The sequence below is a fragment of the Callorhinus ursinus genome, unplaced genomic scaffold (genome assembly GCF_003265705.2).
Source record: "Callorhinus ursinus isolate GAN/ISIS: 27379988/994484 unplaced genomic scaffold, GSC_fseal_2.0 scaffold4, whole genome shotgun sequence".
Taxonomy (NCBI): domain Eukaryota; kingdom Metazoa; phylum Chordata; class Mammalia; order Carnivora; family Otariidae; genus Callorhinus; species Callorhinus ursinus.
Window position 1 is genome coordinate 93,156,039 of NW_027397066.1, and position 17,660 is coordinate 93,173,698.

General features: G+C 36.9%; 1 protein-coding gene across 43 annotated transcripts in view; it reads left to right on the forward strand.

The window, feature by feature from the left end:
* The window catches only part of ANK2 (ankyrin 2), a 318,537-nt gene that overhangs the window by 85,685 nt on the left and 215,192 nt on the right, over positions 1-17,660 (forward strand). For 12 of the 43 annotated variants that reach the window (XM_073892136.1, XM_073892132.1, XM_073892140.1 and 9 more), the window contains exon 1: positions 12,193-12,528. The exons of 17 other annotated variants lie outside the window; for them this stretch is intronic. In XM_073892136.1, coding sequence (XP_073748237.1) covers positions 12,394-12,528 — 135 coding nt within the window. In that variant the 5' untranslated portion in view covers positions 12,193-12,393. Of the gene's footprint in view, positions 1-12,184; positions 12,529-17,660 lie in introns of those variants that run through there. 14 more of the 43 variants (XM_073892154.1, XM_073892155.1, XM_073892117.1 and 11 more) reach the window with 4 other exon arrangements.

Here is a 17,660-nt window from a genome sequence, read left to right on the forward strand (position 1 = left end):
GTTTATCAAACTGCAGATGGAAGTAGTTCTAGAATTTCCTGAAAGTTAGTTTTTTCACTGGACCACAGAGAGAACCCAAGGTCATAAATACATAGTGAACTGGAAAAGGAAGACTACTGGGGTACTGTTGGCTACAGACACGAAAAGGTAGTCAGCACATAAAGGTCTTTAAATGCCATTTCCGCTCTGCTGAACATTGAGGTCAGGGGTCTGTGTGACGCCTTTTTTTTTTTTTTAGATTTTATATATTTGAGAGAGAGAGAGTGAGCGAGAGAGAGAGAGAGAGAGCATGAGAGGGAAGGGGTCAAAGGGAGAAGCAGGCTCCCTGATGAGCAGGGAATCCTGTTGGGGAACTCGATCCCGGAAGTCCGGGATCATGACCTGAGCTGAAGACAATTGCCTAACCAACTGAGCCACCCAGGCACCCTGTGTGATACCTTTATAACACAGAAAGATCCATCATCCCTTATCTTAGTGTGGGATAATAATAAACTGAGCTATATTGGGTTATAAAACAAGGCAACGAAAATTGAATGTTACCAAAATAGAAACAAAATATTTCAGTAAAATTGACATTTTAAAATGTCAGTGGTTAACGGAAGCTACGTTTACTCTTATTGATAATTCTTTTTTTAGGAAGAATTTAGTATAAAATTAAATTGTCATGACACACTTCTTGATCGAATATAATGTGACCTATGTGTTTAGTAAAATTTGACAAAATTTGATTAGAACTTTGCCATATAGTCTAATGAGTTATCAAAATATGAAGTCAGAAATAAATGATATTTCCATAGGGATTTAGAAATTGGAAATTCTAATTTAAAACATTGGAATGTCATGAAAAAGAAGGCAAGACTTTGAATTTTTATGGTGCTTTTTTTCTTCACAATGCACCTTTACTGCAGTTAACATATATCTGAATTACTGATGTCTAATAGTGCAAAGATTGAGGATTTCTGCCTGAGCACTTTAATTGTTGTTTATCATGAAGAAAAACAGGAAATGCATGTCTTTTCTATGACTGCTTGCCATAGGCTGATAACTGTGAGGTATTTCTGCATTTATGAATTTGCTATATTATTGGTTGTTGCCTACAAAAGTTTAGTGTTTGCACTGAAAGTAAAACATGTTAGAAGTAAAGGTATATATGAAGAAATAAAGAAAAACAGTGGAGAGGAGGAGAAAGAATTGAGTGTCATAGATAAGTAATGTCAGAGAAGGTCATGGTCAAAAGGAAGTGAGGTCTGTGAAGAGGATTAGATGTGACAGTAAGGGCAGAGATCTATGGATGACCCATCATCATCAATAAAATGGGAGCCAATCATGAAAGGACACAGAGTAGCTCTACAGATGGAAAGAAAGAATGGAATTAAAAGAGGTTTCCACTGCACATAATACCTTAGAGGCCCATGATGGCCAAGCCACAGAGTGACAGAGGGGTGTGTGTGTGTGTGTGTGTGTGTGTGTGTGTGTGTGTGTGTGTGCACGCGCGCACGCATGCGCGTTCACATGCACATAGACAGTCATTGTAAGAGAAATCTATTTGTACTTCCAGAGAACAATTGGGACATTTCTCTGGCCTTAGCAGTGATTGCTCTCCATAGGTTTTAGGCATGGCTGAAATACCCACAATATCCACTATTGTGATCAATAGTCTTATCCTTACTTAATAAACCATCTTTTGGTTTATGGCCACTATTGCTCTTGTGGCCATTTGCAATAATGTGATTATGAGTAGGTTCAGTGCCTAGTCCCCTTCATGACAAAATCAAACATCTGAAAACATAATCTAACAAGAGCTGACAGAATAGTAATACGAACAAACAAAGGAGCATTTACTGGTAATTGAATAGATTGCTGCAGATTGCCATTCCAGAGATTTATTGAAGAATTTATGTGTACATCAGAAGTACTGCCTATTTGCCTCTTTTTATTTAAATGACGTGTTCCGGCCTGGCATAGAGTACTGAATAAATATTTATGGGATGAATGAAATAAATGTTTGTGAAAAACAATCATATTTTGAATGTGTCAAGAAAGATTTTTTATTGTTTTATTCAGTAATCAGTTATGAGTGTCTGCTATATTAGAGGCACGGTCAGAAGTACTAGGAACAAACACACAAAATATAATGTTTGTCCACCATGAGCTCATAGCCTAGTGAAGAAGACAAGCATGTAAAAGATGATTACAGTGCAGGGTAGCAATCACTGTGATCACTCTATGTTTACAATTGGTCCTTCATCTTGCTAGCCAGGAAGGGTTCCAAGAGAAGTCTTGTAAATATAGAGAGGGAGGGAGGTGATCCAGATGGAGGATTAGTTGTTTATAAAACTCCAGAAGAAAATATAAAAGAAAGGGCAAAGATGAGATGGGGGAGGAAGGACGACCAGATCATACAGGACTCTATAGCACTTCAAAGGTTTTGTCTTTTATCATGGAGATTATAGGAAGTGTCCTGAGTAGATGTGAGCTTTGGGAAGCTCATTCTGGTTTTTGTGTGGGGAATGGATTGGAATAGAGCAAGGCTAGAAGCAGGAAACTGTTTAGGAGACAGGTATAGTAATTCAGCCAGGAAATGATGGAGTGGCTAAGGGTTGGAAAAAAAAGCAGATTCTTTAGGCCTAGATGTATAGGAAAGGGAATGTCAAAAACATCAACATTTCCAGCTTGAGCAACAAAGAATATAGGGGTGCTGGTCAGCTGAGCCAGGAGCAGGTTTGAGGAGAACATTGGCTTAGGGGAGAGATTCTTTATTGACTTAGGAAAGCCCCGAGAATATTCAACTACTAGCTCTAAAGAACTAGTAAAAAGGAAAAACATATTTATTAAAAATATTTTTAATAACTGCTCTTAAAAAGCCCTTCTTAAATTTTGGAGCTAGATCTGCATTTTCTTATACTTACAATCTTTCCTTCCCTCCTCCCTTCTTCCTTCTTTATTTCTTTCTTACCTTCCTGCAGAGAAGATAAATCATATGCTGACCTCATAGCATGATTTATAAACTTACGACTCTAAAGATTTAACATACACAAACATCAGCACAAGAGTCTATTTACTGAGGCTCATTATTATACAGATAGGAATACTAAAGTTAACAGTGGCAGCTGGTAGTGCTCAGCCAGAAATTCCTTCCTTACAGCATATGGCCAATAGCATTGTAGTTCAGAGGACATAAGACCACAATGACACAATTTTAGAAGAATTGAGTTAATGAAATTGATATTATAATATTTTTATTTTCATATTCGCAGGGTTTTTGATTGCCTGTAAAATTATTCCGTCTTCCAAAAAAAAGTAGGACATTATTAAAAACTTTATCAAAAAATTTCCCATTATCCAAGGGAACAAATGATATATAACCAGGATATTTATTCTAGTATAAACAATTATTTATACTTTAAGATGCATAGAATAAATTTGCTCTAGAGAGATCTTGAAATAGAACCCAAATAAAATATCAGTTGGACAATGAAATTCAGATTATTTTTGGTGCTCTCAGTTTTCTCAGCCTTTGAAATAAATTTAATTTAGTCTATCATTCTGTAATTGTAGTTAATTTAGTTCTTGATTAAATGCACACTCCACATATAGTTTTTTTTTTTTAAACTAGCAATACCATATTTTACAATCAAGGAAACTTCTTGATTTAATGTTTTAATGTAGTACAAGGAAATCAGTTACCATCCTCATAATAAGTCAGGTTTAATTGGTAATTTTGATAAATGCCTATATCTGCTCCAGTTTGAACTAGTATTAGAAATTTAGTTTGAGGGGCACCTGGGTGGCTCAGTCGTTAAGCATCTGCCTTTGCCTCAGGTCATGATCCCAGAGTCCTGGGATGGAGCTCTGTATCGGGCTCCCTGCTCCCTGGGAAGCCTGCTTCTCCCTCTCCCACTCCCACTGCTTGTGTTCCCTCTCTTGCAATATCTCTCTCTGTCAAATAAATAAATAAAATCTTTTAAAAAAATTTAGTTTGAACTTGAATTTGTTTTTTTTTTAAAGATTTTATTTATTTATTTATTTGAGAGAGAGAATGAGAGACAGAGAGCACGAGAGGGAAGAGGGTCAGAGGGAGAAGCAGACTCCCCGCTGAGCAGGGAGCCCGATGTGGGACTCGATCCCGGGACTCCGGGATCATGACCCGAGCCGAAGGCAGTTGCTTAACCAACTGAGCCACCCAGGCACCCGAACTTGAACTTGTTCTTAATTGATCAAAGCCTGGCTATAGCCTGGCAGTGTATTTAATTTTATTTATTTATTTTTTCAAGATTTTATTTATTTGAGAGAGAGTGCACAGTGCACGCTGAGTGCTTTGGGGGGGATGGGGGAGGGAGAGGGAGTGGGAGATGAAGGGAGAGGGAGAGGGAAAGAACCTCAAGTAGACTCCATACTGATCCTGGAGCCTGATATGGGGCTGAATCCCACGACCCTGCTGGGATCATGACCTGAGCCTAAACCAAGAACCGCCACTTAATGGACTGAGCCACCCAGATACGCCAGCTTGGCAGTGTATTTCACATGTCTGTGTCTCCTGTTTCATTTCAAATGGTGTGTGTGCACGTGTGTATGTGTGTGTGCATGTGTACATGTGCATTTATTTTGTTGGGAAGTTATTTTAAAGTACTTTGAGACCAATAGATTAAAATAGTTGAGTATATGATTACATTGAACTGGGCTCTATTTTAAATTGAAGAAATTTTTTCAGTACTGACAAATGTATCAAAACATTTAAGCCTTCATATTGTATATCATATCCCAAAAAGTTTTTGAAAAGTTGCTATTTTTCTAGAACCTCAAGGGTGAATGTACAAATGTCATCTATAAATGTATGAAACTTAATGTCTGTGAACCATCAAAGGGAAACTCCATATACTAAGTGAAATGAGACTTGAGAAGTATGGAAAGGATAAATGGAATTTTTATTTGCTAATCTCAGTCATGGATAATTTATTTGAGCTTAGTGTTGGAGTTTCCTATATACTTAAGATATTATTTGGGGAAGTTGATTATAAATTCTCATTGTGACAGCACTCCTATTTATCTTCTCCTAATGATCAAGCATGGTGTCTAACTACCATGGCGTGTGAGAGACCATTTTGACAGATAGGTCTAGACAACTGTGGCATGTATCATATAGAGCATAACTGGTCAGCTTATTGTAAAGAGTTATGTCTAAACACGTTGTTCCTTTGGGCATGAGACTTTACCCCATGAAGTGGTCAACAGTTGTGCTGTGTACCATTCATTCATCTTAAAATCCCCTTAAGAGAATCCTTTCCAGATTACCTCTATCCACTCTCCCGGGTTTACAGATGGAAACTTATAAGAAATGTTAGTAAACTAAAATACTGACTTAGGTTTCAGAAAGTAACTATTAAAGTCAGATTGCAGTGGAGCCCCTCTCTGCTTTTTTATTTGCATCCTTGACTTTTTCTACTTTGGAGAAGCCCCTGCTGTAGTAGTTAACCATTTTCTGAGTGTTATGTGGATATGTATTTTTTTTTTCAGAAAAAGTAGGAGTACACAATGGCTAAATTGTTTTCTTCATGTAGTGTTTCAAAATGCAGTCCAGTATGACCGCATTGAACGAGTCACATGGCCCTCTAGGCTTGCTTTGGACACCCTCCACTTCTTGCCTCATAGTGTCTTTAATGTCAGTCGACGACATTTATGGAGTGCCCACTTTGTGCTGGGCACCATGTGGAGTAGCCTTTAGAAAACTTCTCAAGTTGTTAGCACTGTTTATTAAAGAATGTCCTCCTTTATAGACTAGGAGTCAAGAGGCAGCAGTCTGGAATGAAAATAATAGCTGGGAGGAATGTAAAATTAAATTGGTTAATTGATGTTTGTGGGCACATAAATTGCTTGGCGATACTCCTTTTGATTAATTTGTGGACAGCATACACAGTAAAACTCATTTATACTGACCTCAATTAGAAAAGTTATGCCACGTGTTAATATAGAGAATCTGTTGTAGATCTATAAATTATGCAACAGTTTTCCTGATTGATCAGTTATATAACAGATCCAGTGGGTGAAAATCATTACATGTTTGACTTTTAGCTGAAGAAATTATATTGAATGTGTCCAAACACAGGAGAAAATAATGTGCTGTCTCTGTTGTTGCACAGAATGTTCCAGTTTTTTTTCCACAGGTTCCCAAAGTTAGAAGAATTTGTCCCTGGCTTCCTGTGATTGGGCATGGAGAATTGTGCACACAATAGGAGTAATAAAATATTAGTTTAATCAGATAAATATATTTGACCAAACAATCAGTTTTGAATTATGGCTAGCATGGTTTTTGGAGTGTAAGGGGAGGTAGATTGTAATCTAAACAGTTTTCTAAATTCAGCAAAAGCAGCACATATCTTACATATTAATGATGATCTGCCAAATACAAAGTGGTAACACCATCATATTAGGACATTTTATGCTGCAGTGATAGTTTAGATTAAGAGATTGGACTTTGGCGGCGCCTGGGTGGCTCAGTCATTAAGCACTTGCCTTAGGCTCAGGTCATGATCCCAAGGTCTTGGGATCGAGCCCTGCATCAGGCTCCCTGCTCGGCAGGAAGCCTGCTTTCCCTCTCCCGCTCCCCTTGCTGTGTTCCTTCTCTCGCTGTGTCTCTCTCTGTCAAATAAATAAATAAAATGTTTTTTTTTTTAAAAGGAGATTGGACTTCCCTTTCTTCATTTGTGTGGTATATATCCTTGAATAACCCTTACAACTTGCAAGAGAGAAAAAAATTTAAATTCCATAATTCTGAGTGAAACATTTTTTCAGATTTGCCTCTTTAAAGACTCCAGGAAAAATATGTTCTTCAATATTTTTTTAAAGATTTATGTATTTATTTATTTGACACAGAGAGAGAGAGCACAAGCAGAGGGAACAGCAGTGGGAGAGGGAGAAGCAGACTTCCCACTGAGCGGGGAGCCCGATGTGGGGCTTGATCCCAGGACCTCGGGACCATGACCTGAGCCGAAGGCAGACACTTAACCGACTGAGCCACCCAGGCACCCCTGTTCTTCAATATTTTTATTATGACAGACAGCACTTGCCTTTTAAGAACAAATTAACTGAAATCTATGAGGGAGAATAAAATTCCTATATTTTATGCAGGTGATTTGCAAAAACTTGTCCTACCAAATCCTATAAAGCTCCCTACAACACTGGGTTCAGAGACTGAGACCACTTCCTGGTGAAAGTTGTTTTACAATTGTGAGATGCAGAAAACTGGCAGGGTGAGCTTTCCAGTATGCTTCTAGTTTTTCAGTGGGGCTAATATTCAGGAAAGGCGGAGCAAGAGCATAAGGGTCCTCACCTTGGAATAGAGCTCCTAGATACTGACAGAGTTTGTCATATTTCACACAACGGTCCTTTCCTCTTTCCTTGTGAGTATGCCATGGAAATGCCACCGAATGTAGTCAGCTCATAGAACCATGAACCTGTGATGCAAGATATTGAGTTGTTCTTTTTGATCTTTTTTTTTTTTTTTCTCATGCTAGCTAACTAAACAGATGGTCAGCTTCAACTACCACCTGTTAGGTATATGTTCAAATGTAAACAAGTGTTGTTGAATGGAAGTAAAGAACTTTAGAGCTGGAAGGGATCTAGCAATCATCTAGTCTGACCCCCTTGTTTTCAAAGAGAAAACTCAAACCCAGATTTGATAAAGGTTACACAAATCCATGCAGGTAAATGAGTGGTAGAACCAAAATCTGGGATTAGTTATTCCTAGCCAAGAGGTCTTTTCATTCCTCTGCAGGAGCTGTGATATAACTCTTTAGGTTAAATTACAGAACTGATACAGTTAGTTATTTCTTCTCTAAGGTGTTAGTTTTCTGATGATTCCATAATCATTGCCTCTTCTTTAAAAGGTGAAATTTAAAACTGCAATGGATGTTTTTCAGCTTTGCTGCATAGGGACTTTAGCAGCTACTCTCAGAAGATTACAGATGAGAGGCTGGCCTGTTCTCAGTCCTTGATCATTTTTCTCTTTTGATGGATTTGAACCACAGCAATACAGATGAAATAATAACAATAAAAGTGCCTGGAAATTTAAGAAGGATATTGCAAATATGTCCCATCATGAGGGCTTTGAATTTCACATTCTAAATCATGAACCAAAGTCAAGTATCCTGCTCCGAGTGTGGCCAAACATGCAAATATTTGCTTTCTGAGTAATTTGCCCTAATGACTTTGAAGCATTTTTGAGAAACAGTGGTGACATTGTTCTGCCCTGGCAGAAAGCATATCCCTTGTCAGATGTCCACAGAGATCCTTACAATCTATGGGGGCATGATTAAGGCATGAGTACTACACAGTATTTCCTAACCTTGCCTTCTAGTTGGCAAAATAGGTCGTCACATCTCCCAAGCTTTCGTGACAAGTCTGTCCGGCAGCCACTCTTGGTTAACCACTAGGAAATAGAACTAGCAATATTTGTTTTAAAGATTTATTTATTTATTTGAGGGAGAGAGTGCACACGCAAATGGGGGATCGGGCAGAGGGAGCGAATCTTCAGGCAGATTCCCCACTGAACGCAGAGCCTGATGCGGAGCTAGATCTCACAACCCATGAGATCATGACCTGAGCCAAAACCAAGAGTTGGATGCTCAACTGACTGAACCACCCAGGCGCCCCTAGAACTAGCAATATTTTAACCTCTGAAGCAATGTCCTCTTTTGCAAACTCCTCTCATCCTTTTTTTGATTACGCAGAAAGCAGCATTGGCAGTCTGGAGTGATCACGTATGAAGCTGTTCATTGAAAAGTTCTATTTTCACAGCTATGATATCTTCCAGATTGATAATTTAAATCTGTTTGGCCAGCAAATAGGAAATTTTAGCAATCACAGGAGCACCAGCAGTGTATATTTGCCTTTCCTTTGCCCATACTTGTTTAGGCACTAAACTTAGTAGTGAGATTTTGATACCACTGTGAGGCATATTTTGGGCAGCCCTGATGATAAAGAGCATGGGTGTTATTATATTCAGTAAGTAGGACATTTTTCTATTAGGGAAAGAATGGGAAGATTTCCCTGGGATAAAGGAAAGAGAGAAGGGTAGGAACCTAATTGCTAGTCATTTAGAAAGAGTATCATGTAGGGGTTGTCAACATGTTTCTCTTTTGGTTTATGTTCCAGGGTACTTTATAAACATTTTTTTTTCTTTTGAAAAAAAGCACTACAAATTCTTTTCTGGGAAAATAAACTCCAGACAATGTTAATATTTTTTCAAAGACTAATCAGAGTGTTTGTTGTAAATGTGGAAATGAAAATGAAATAAAAGATTTGTCATGCATAAAAATGTTTAAAATTATTAAATCTGTTACTGTTAATGTGCAAAAAGGTCAGTGTAGTACAGTTAAATATTGATATTATCACTCGTGCTCCTATCTGTGGCTGCCTTTTATTCATTTACTTAGCAAACATTTAAACTACTGTGTGTATTTTACATCTATGAGAAGGTCAGTGAGAGACAAGCCATATTCTGTAAAAAGAGCAAATAGCTGATAGTGGTCCCAACTTTATTCGAAAAGATAGAACAAGTTAAGGGACTAACATAGGTGTAATTAAGACTTTTAGGGGAAAGTGAATTTTAAGATGAGCTTTGAAAGAGACAATGAACAGGGACGGGTGGAGAAAGGGATTCTTGGCTGCTTGGCTGAAGGAGAAGAAAATCGAAGGCATAGTGGTAGAATGGGTAATGTATTAACAAGCCAGAAAGATTCCAGGAAACAATTCATGCTGTTAAAGCACGGCAGAATTATTTATTGAGGACCTAGGGACATCTTTCCCTAAGCTAGAGTGGTTAAATATTCCTTTTACACGTGTTAAGTACAGGGATTCGGATCTCAACTCTAGAATGAAGGAATGAGGCCACAGAAAAATTTTAGGATTTGCTTCTAGGTTTTAAGTTGCATGATTCTATGTTAAAAGATTGTTGAATATTAAATATTTATGTTTTAAAAATAGTCAACTAATTCCGAAAGAGAGAAAAGAAGTGTACCTCTTTTAACAGCTAGTAAAATCTTGGTTTATATTCTGAATAAAATAGTTCATATATATTCAAGAAGAAGCATGTTATAAGACTGTAAGGCACTGTAAGGCTCTAAGAACCTTAGAGAAGAAGATAGGACATTTTAAAACATCTTTTTGGAAGAGTTTGTAAACACATTATTATATACCAGTGCTTAATTAATTTCTACAGTAGATTGTTCAAGTAGGTGTAACATTTGGTGAGGAATTACCACATTATGATAAATCATTAGTTTGGTCTATATAAAAATAATTTAAGCAACACAAAAGGTTATACTTGGTACATCTCAGCTACCAGTCTGATTTTGTTACTGATATTAAAATTTCATCTTTATAAATACTTTCACCTAAACCTTTAACACTTTTCCCTAGGTTTTTTTTTTAAGTTTTTATTTAAATTCCAGTTAGTTAACAGGGTAATATTAGTTTCGGGTGTACAGTATAGTGATTCAACACTTCCATACGACACCCAGGCTCATCACAACAAGTACCCTCCTTAATCCCCATTAAAACTTTAACATTTAAAATGTTTAGATTATGCTTGTCTTTCACATGAATGGAGAAATTATGCCCCCCATTTTTATCATAATGTTATTGGCTCAGTCAATAAATTAAAAAAGAACTGTTTTAAGATATGTCATCACTTATAGTGGAAAGATAAAAATAATTTCACCAAGTACTGTTAGTGCCTCTTAGAAATTGGAAGGTAAGGGTAGGATCTTTACAGTAAATAACATACTCTAGGTTCATAAATTCTGGGATAAAGAGCTATTCAAATAGAATTGGTAAAAAACAAAACAAAAAACAAAAAAATATCCCAGCATGGGGCTATAAGAATCAACAATCCAAAAATGCCATTCTTGGATTTGAGTTTGTTAAAGGGTGGTGGTTTTTGTTTGGTTGGTTGGTTGGTTGGTTGGTTGGGTTTTTTTTTTTTTTTTTTTTTTTTGGTAAGGGTTTTGGATAGCGATATAGAGTGGTAGGCTATTTCAAGAATGCTGTTTTTAATTTAAATAATTATAATGACAGGCATTTTTAGTTTAAGAAAATGGCAGATCAGAAAGGTGAGTTTTATTCTATCAAATGTAATGTGGTTAATTTCTAAATATCTTCCACATCCTGTTTTCCCCAAATGATTGCTTTCAATTGAGTAGATTTCTTTAACATTTAATACTTAATATATAACTTGGATAGGTGATACAAAATGTAAATCTTTATCCTGCCATTGAGTAGTTTAAAACCTATTTAGAAGATATGAAGAGAGAAAGCCAATATCAAATGAGGAAGGATAGGACTAACAGCAAAACACTATATATATATATAAAGTTTTAGAGGAAACTTAATGGGGTGAATAAAGTTTAATCAATAACAGTCTATAACAAAATCTTGATGTTTATCATAATTGGCTTTATAAAAACCTACTGTGCATTTGCTGTGCTCATCTCAGTGGAAACAACTTCTTTCAAAAATCTGTAATATGGTTTCAGAGATAGTATGTATGTTTTTGAAAGCCATTCTCAATTATTTTTTATAAAGCTGGGGGAAACGTTTTCAAAATATTAAAAATTAAAAAGAATTATAAGTAAATCAAAATGTTTGCTCTACTGTGGCATGATCATGAATAATGGAAAACTGTAGCTACTTTGTAAAATTCAAGACATCTATACCATTTTAAAATGAGCCATTTTGATGGATGTGTTTCTGATAAAGTTTAAATGCTGAAAGGATGGCCAGTTGTTTTCTGTAAATGATCATGAAAAAGATAATGTATGTCAGCTGAGGAGATGCCCCTTCGTTTAAACAATTACGAAAATAATTTCTACCTATTATGCTGGTAAAGTGAGATCATTAACAGATTTGGTGTTCCGTGTGACTAGAAAGACAGAAGGGGAAAAAAATTAAAGGACTCAAAGGCATTTACTGAGTAATGCCAAAATTCTCAATGTAGAGACATTTTACACAGCAGGAACTTAAGTCCATGTGTAGAGCAGGCCGCTCACATGGTGAAAAACAAAACAACACCGCCCCCTCCCCTGCTCTGTCTCAGCTCACCCCCCTCACTCCATTGACATGCATAGCTGGCCTGGTAGGTGTAAAAATAGACTGGCAGAGCCTGAATTGGAAATGGTCACTGAATGCAGCCTGCAGTTGCTGGGGTTTTGAGTTCTCTCTGACACCAGCAAGCCAGCCAGCAGATGGGGAGAACTGGTAAGGGGCGTGTAGGGGAATTGAGCAGAGGAGCCAAGGATCGTCTGGATGAATTGTCCACAGTAGTGTCCCCCTGGGAGCCCTGGACAGAGCACAGAGGGCAAGCACAGGCCCAGTGACAGCAGGAACTGTAGAACTGAGATGGGTAATGCCGCTGTCTGCCCGTCCTGTCATGCGGATAAGAGCGTAAGAGCACAAGGACACATGCAGGAATTGGATAAAACCCCAGACTACTATGGCTGTAACAGCGAGGACACCAGAGAACTTGGGGTGTGGGTAAGTTCTAAGCCACAAACGAGAAGGAGGGGAGGATGGTGGCCTAAGGATCAACAGTGGACCTCATTGGTCAACCTCCAAACTTCCTGGAAGGAAGTTGGCAGAATAAAACCAATGTGATCAAACTACCCAACTGCCTCTGGTTCGGTTGGCGTGCTGTTGTGTCCTCTTCGTGCCACACAGCGTCACATGTTTGTGCCTCCTGAGTTTGGCTTTAGCTATGAACTGACATTTGGAAATAAGCAGTGATGCTGTCTTCTTAATTTGAAATTTTGTGCAAAGCTGAACATATATTTTATTATAGAGTGACTTAGAGCAATATTGCAGAGATTCACTTACATTCAGGCTGTCACATTCTTTGGCCTATTTATATATTCACGTATAGTTCATTTTCCATGAGGTCACAGGGCATTTTTTAAGCATGTGCTAACTTGGAATCCCAGTTGCAGCCTATAAAGGCATTTTACTTCCAATATCTGACTAACTTCAGTGAAAAGGCCTTTAAATACCATTTTAATTATGATGCTAATATTTTGTGCGGACGCTTAAAACATGAGCAAATGTTTAAGTTGACTTTGATTGTAATAATTCATAGGCACGATATGTTCCTTAAAATGGTTACAAAGGCCTATTGGGATTTTTGGCCGGGAGGGCCAACAATCTCTTTCTTGAAATATTTTGATTTTCAAATTTCCTGGAGAATAAGGTTTATCTTTGATCTGTCAGACCCAGGAATTTGACCTTATTGCAAGTTATTTATTTCAGCGTGAAACCATGAGACTAAGATATGTAGGATTTCTGAGTAGAAGAAACAGAGGGGTTGTACTCATACTCAGGACGTGGCACCCGATGTTTCCAGGGGTGAGAAGAACAAGTAGGTGAGGAGCCTGAGGTGCTCTTTGGCTGTTACTGTGATCTGGATGAATGTCATAATTTCCTAGCATTGAAAGTCTGTCAGACCCCAGTGAAACTGAAACAGAAACTGAGAACTTACCAGTCATGACAACATGCAGAGGCAGGGTTTGCAGTTAGCAGAAGTGAAAAGAAAGTCTGCCAGCGCCGTACTGAGAAAGGACAGTGCTTCCGGGATTGGGAATGGAAGTCACCACAGGCAGGAGAATAAACAGAAAGGTGGGGGGACAGGCAAGTCCCACGGGGGGAGGGGAGAACACCTGCCTTAACAACCCCGCAGCTCAGCTTTCTCCTTCTCGGTTGTGGGTTAAATTACCCACATCCTCCAGGAGAGTCACTCCAGACTTCTAAGCGGCCGCTTCTAGTGCATTTTCTGAACTGAAGTGGCAAAAAAAGGTAAACTTTTTTGGTAACTTTTTAGTAACTCGACATGCTTGCTTAGCTGCAATGTGTAAATATATTCCCTAAGAAGTAACTGTCTTGTTTAAAAGGTAGTTTCTGTGAATATTTTTTTATTAATGTAGAATTTAAACCATTCTTTCAAATGTTAGTTAATAATTCCTTCCCTATTTTTAAGTTACGTAAGTGTATTCCGTTTTTTCACCTTTTAAACATCATTAAGAAAAATGCAATGCGTGAAAATAAAAGTGCTTTAAAAATTAAATATAGGTAAATAAGAGCAAGTGACAACACGCTTTTGAGGTCCAAGGGCTGGAATGAGAAATTCACTCAAAACTTCAGAATTCAGAAAACAATTAAACATGCTTTCAAAGGAATAATCACCAGCAATATCATTTTCTCATTAGAACCCTTCTATTTCTATTAATATAGATACTGGTCCTGAAAAATGTGAGTTGATTTAAAAAATAAATCACCATCTGATTTCTCAGAATTAAATAGCATACTTCTAATCTGCTGATTATTGAAGAAACTCTTCTGTCAACGATTTTATAAATGGGAGCATGTAATGATTGCTGTGACTTGGAAAGTTATGGTAGAGGCATGGTAGACAAATGCACCTGTTGTCTTCCTTCCCAAGTGATATTCTACTCAGAATTTCTCTACTTTGTGGGGCCACAGTAATAATAACATTAATAATAATTCTTAATACCATGGATGACTTAAGCTAAATACATGGTTCTGTCTAGCTGAAGTTTTCCAAACTTAAGAACTCCATCATCTTTCTTGGCTGTTAAATGGGTACTATAAGACTGAAGTCACTCATTCCCTGATCATCTAGATAGATGTATTCCTTAGTCAATTTCCATCATTTATGCTTGTCACAATTAATGGTAAACAGTTAAGAGCTTTAGAACTTATTAACATTTATTTATTTTTATTTTTTTAAGATTTTTACTTATTGAGAGAGAGAGAATATGGTAGAGAGAGAGCATGAGAGGGAAGAAGGTCAGAGGGAGAAGCAGACTCCCTGCTGAGCAGGGAACCCGATGCGGGATTCGATCCTGGGACTCCAGGATCATGACCTGAGCTGAAGGCAGTCGCTTAACCAACTGAGCCACCCAGGCACCCCTAACATTTATTTTTATAATATTCTTTTTTGGTGAAGAAGGACAGAAACAGAGGCACTTGGCACCTTTTTCATAGAAATAAGCTTAGAAATGTTTTAGATAATTTATTATGTCATTAGGCCTAATATTTCAAATAAATAAATTTTCTAATTTTTTTTTCATAATCAGGACGAAACTTATGGAAAAAATATAAATTTGACATACTAAAACTGCTGGGTTTTATGTAAATCAATACTTCATTCTTTTCTATAAGTCTTACTTAGGATTTCGAATATTCTGACATTTATTTGTATAGATAAATATAGCAATGAAGGATAAATCAGTTATGAGGAATTGGAAGTAAGGAACCAAAAATAATTTCTCCTGAACAGTGTTATATATGTCCATATTTGCAATTCCACTTATAAGCTTATGGTTTTTTTTATTAAAAATATAAAGAAAATCAGACCAGCATAATTTCCAGGTATTTTACATAGCAAACACAGAAATTATACCAAAAAAATAGAAAACTAAATATTATTTTGGCCTTATAACTTTTTAAAATTATAGTGAAAAAGATGAGCAGCTAATATGCCACAAATTTTTAAAAATTCTATAACTGGACAAATAATATGTTATTTTCCTAACATATATAGAAATTAATGTTTAAATTCCAGAGCGTGGGTCAACTAACTTTTTCTCTAAAGAACTATCGAGAGTGAACATTATAGACATTGTGGGCCACCTGGTCTCTGTGGCAGCGACTTCTCTGGGCTGGTATAGAGTGAAAGCTGCCAGGGACAATAGGTCAACAAATAGGTCGGGCTATATTCACACAATTACTAAATCTATCTATTATTATTAAATTGCTAACTTTTCAGTTACTAAATGTTAATTTTGTTATTATTTTTTTCTCATTTGTGAGCTACCATTCTGTTAATAAAGATATAAAATATAATAATATTAAGTTTTAGAAGATTGTGTTGAGACTGATAGACATTCCTGAGTATGCTGTAAATTTTTCTAATTATTTGAAAAGCAATTTGGAAATACATTTCAAAACTGTAGTTACCATTTCTGGGTTTTCACTTTTCTAGTGCAGTGGAGACTCTAGGAGCAGGGAGGTATTTGCATGGAGATAAAAGGGTAGGCAAAACTTCTGGGCAGATTCCTACCCCCAGCTGCAGGTATGGGCTGGACTGGACTCCAGTCCATTTGTTGTGAGTATTCCCAATGCTTGTGAGCATCCCTCCTTTCACTCAAACTTTAGGGATGAGAGAATTCCACCTCCAGAGACATTATTCCAAATCCACTGAGAAAATATCTGCCTCCCTAATGAAGATGTTAGGCTCCTGAACATATGTTAGGGCTTTCTTCTGAAATGTGGTTGCCTATTAGACCTGAAAGGCCTTGAAGATCTTTTGTTACCACAGTTAGGTTGTTTTGTTTTTCAATTTAAAAATTTTTGTAAATTTGAATATGATTTACGCAGAATGTTATGTTAGCTTCAGGTATACAACATAGTGATTCAACTCTGTGTTATGCTATGTTCTCCACAAGGATGCATACCATCTGTCACCCTACAAAGCTATTACAGTATCATTGACAATATTCCCTATGTTGTACCTTTTATTCCTGTTACTTATTCATTTCACAGCTGGAAACCTGTATCTTCTACTCTCCTTCACCCATTTCGCTCATCTCCCCACCCCCCTCCCATCTGGCAACCATCAGTTTGTTCTCTGGGTTTATAGCTCTGATTCTGTTTTTCATTTAGTCTTTTGTTCTGTTTTTTTAGATTCCACATGTGAGTGACATCATATGGCATTTGTCTTCCTCAGTCTGACTTACTTCACTTAGCATAATACCTTCTAGGTCCATCCATGTTGTCATGGATGGCAAGATCTCATTCTTTTTTATGGCTGTATAATATTCCATTACGGATCTATAAATATCCCATTTTATAAATAAATAAATAAATAAATAAATAAATAAATAAATAAATATAAATATATATATAAAACCATCTTCTTTATCCATTCATCTACCAGTGGACAGTTGGGTTGTTTTCATATCTTGGCTTTTATAAATAATGCTGTGATAAACATACAAGTACTTATAACTTTTTGAATTAGTGTTTTCATTTTCTTTGGCTATTTTTAGTAGCTTTTTTAAAAATAATTGCTATAAGGAAGATTTCTTCATATAGTTTTGATATTAACTCTAAAAAGAGCCAAGAGTATCACGAAATCTATTCTGACAAAGCTTTTCAAAAAAAATATGAAATGATATAGAACATGGTTATGTAACTTTTGGATGATTTATTTACAGATTAATGTTGAAAAAAGGTAAGACATGGCTCTATCCTCTAGGAACTTCCCACTCTAGTTTTAGAAATAGAACTCATTCACATGTAATCAATTAACTCTAAAGGCCAACAGGCAATTACATGATAATGCAAGTGGTGAAACGAGTGCCTATAAGATGCCAAAGAAGGGGAGAACCAGTGCAGGCCAGTGTTTGGGGAATGCTTCGTGGACAGTGCTGATATTCAACCACTATGGAGCAGAACAGCTGTACCAATTGTTTATACTTTGAAATGCTTTCATAAAGGCTGATTAAACCATTGCTTCTATGAGCCCACCAAGCGGTGCCTTCTACTGAGACTACCTGGAACTTATTTCCAGGATTCCTCAGTCCACTCCATCCCCG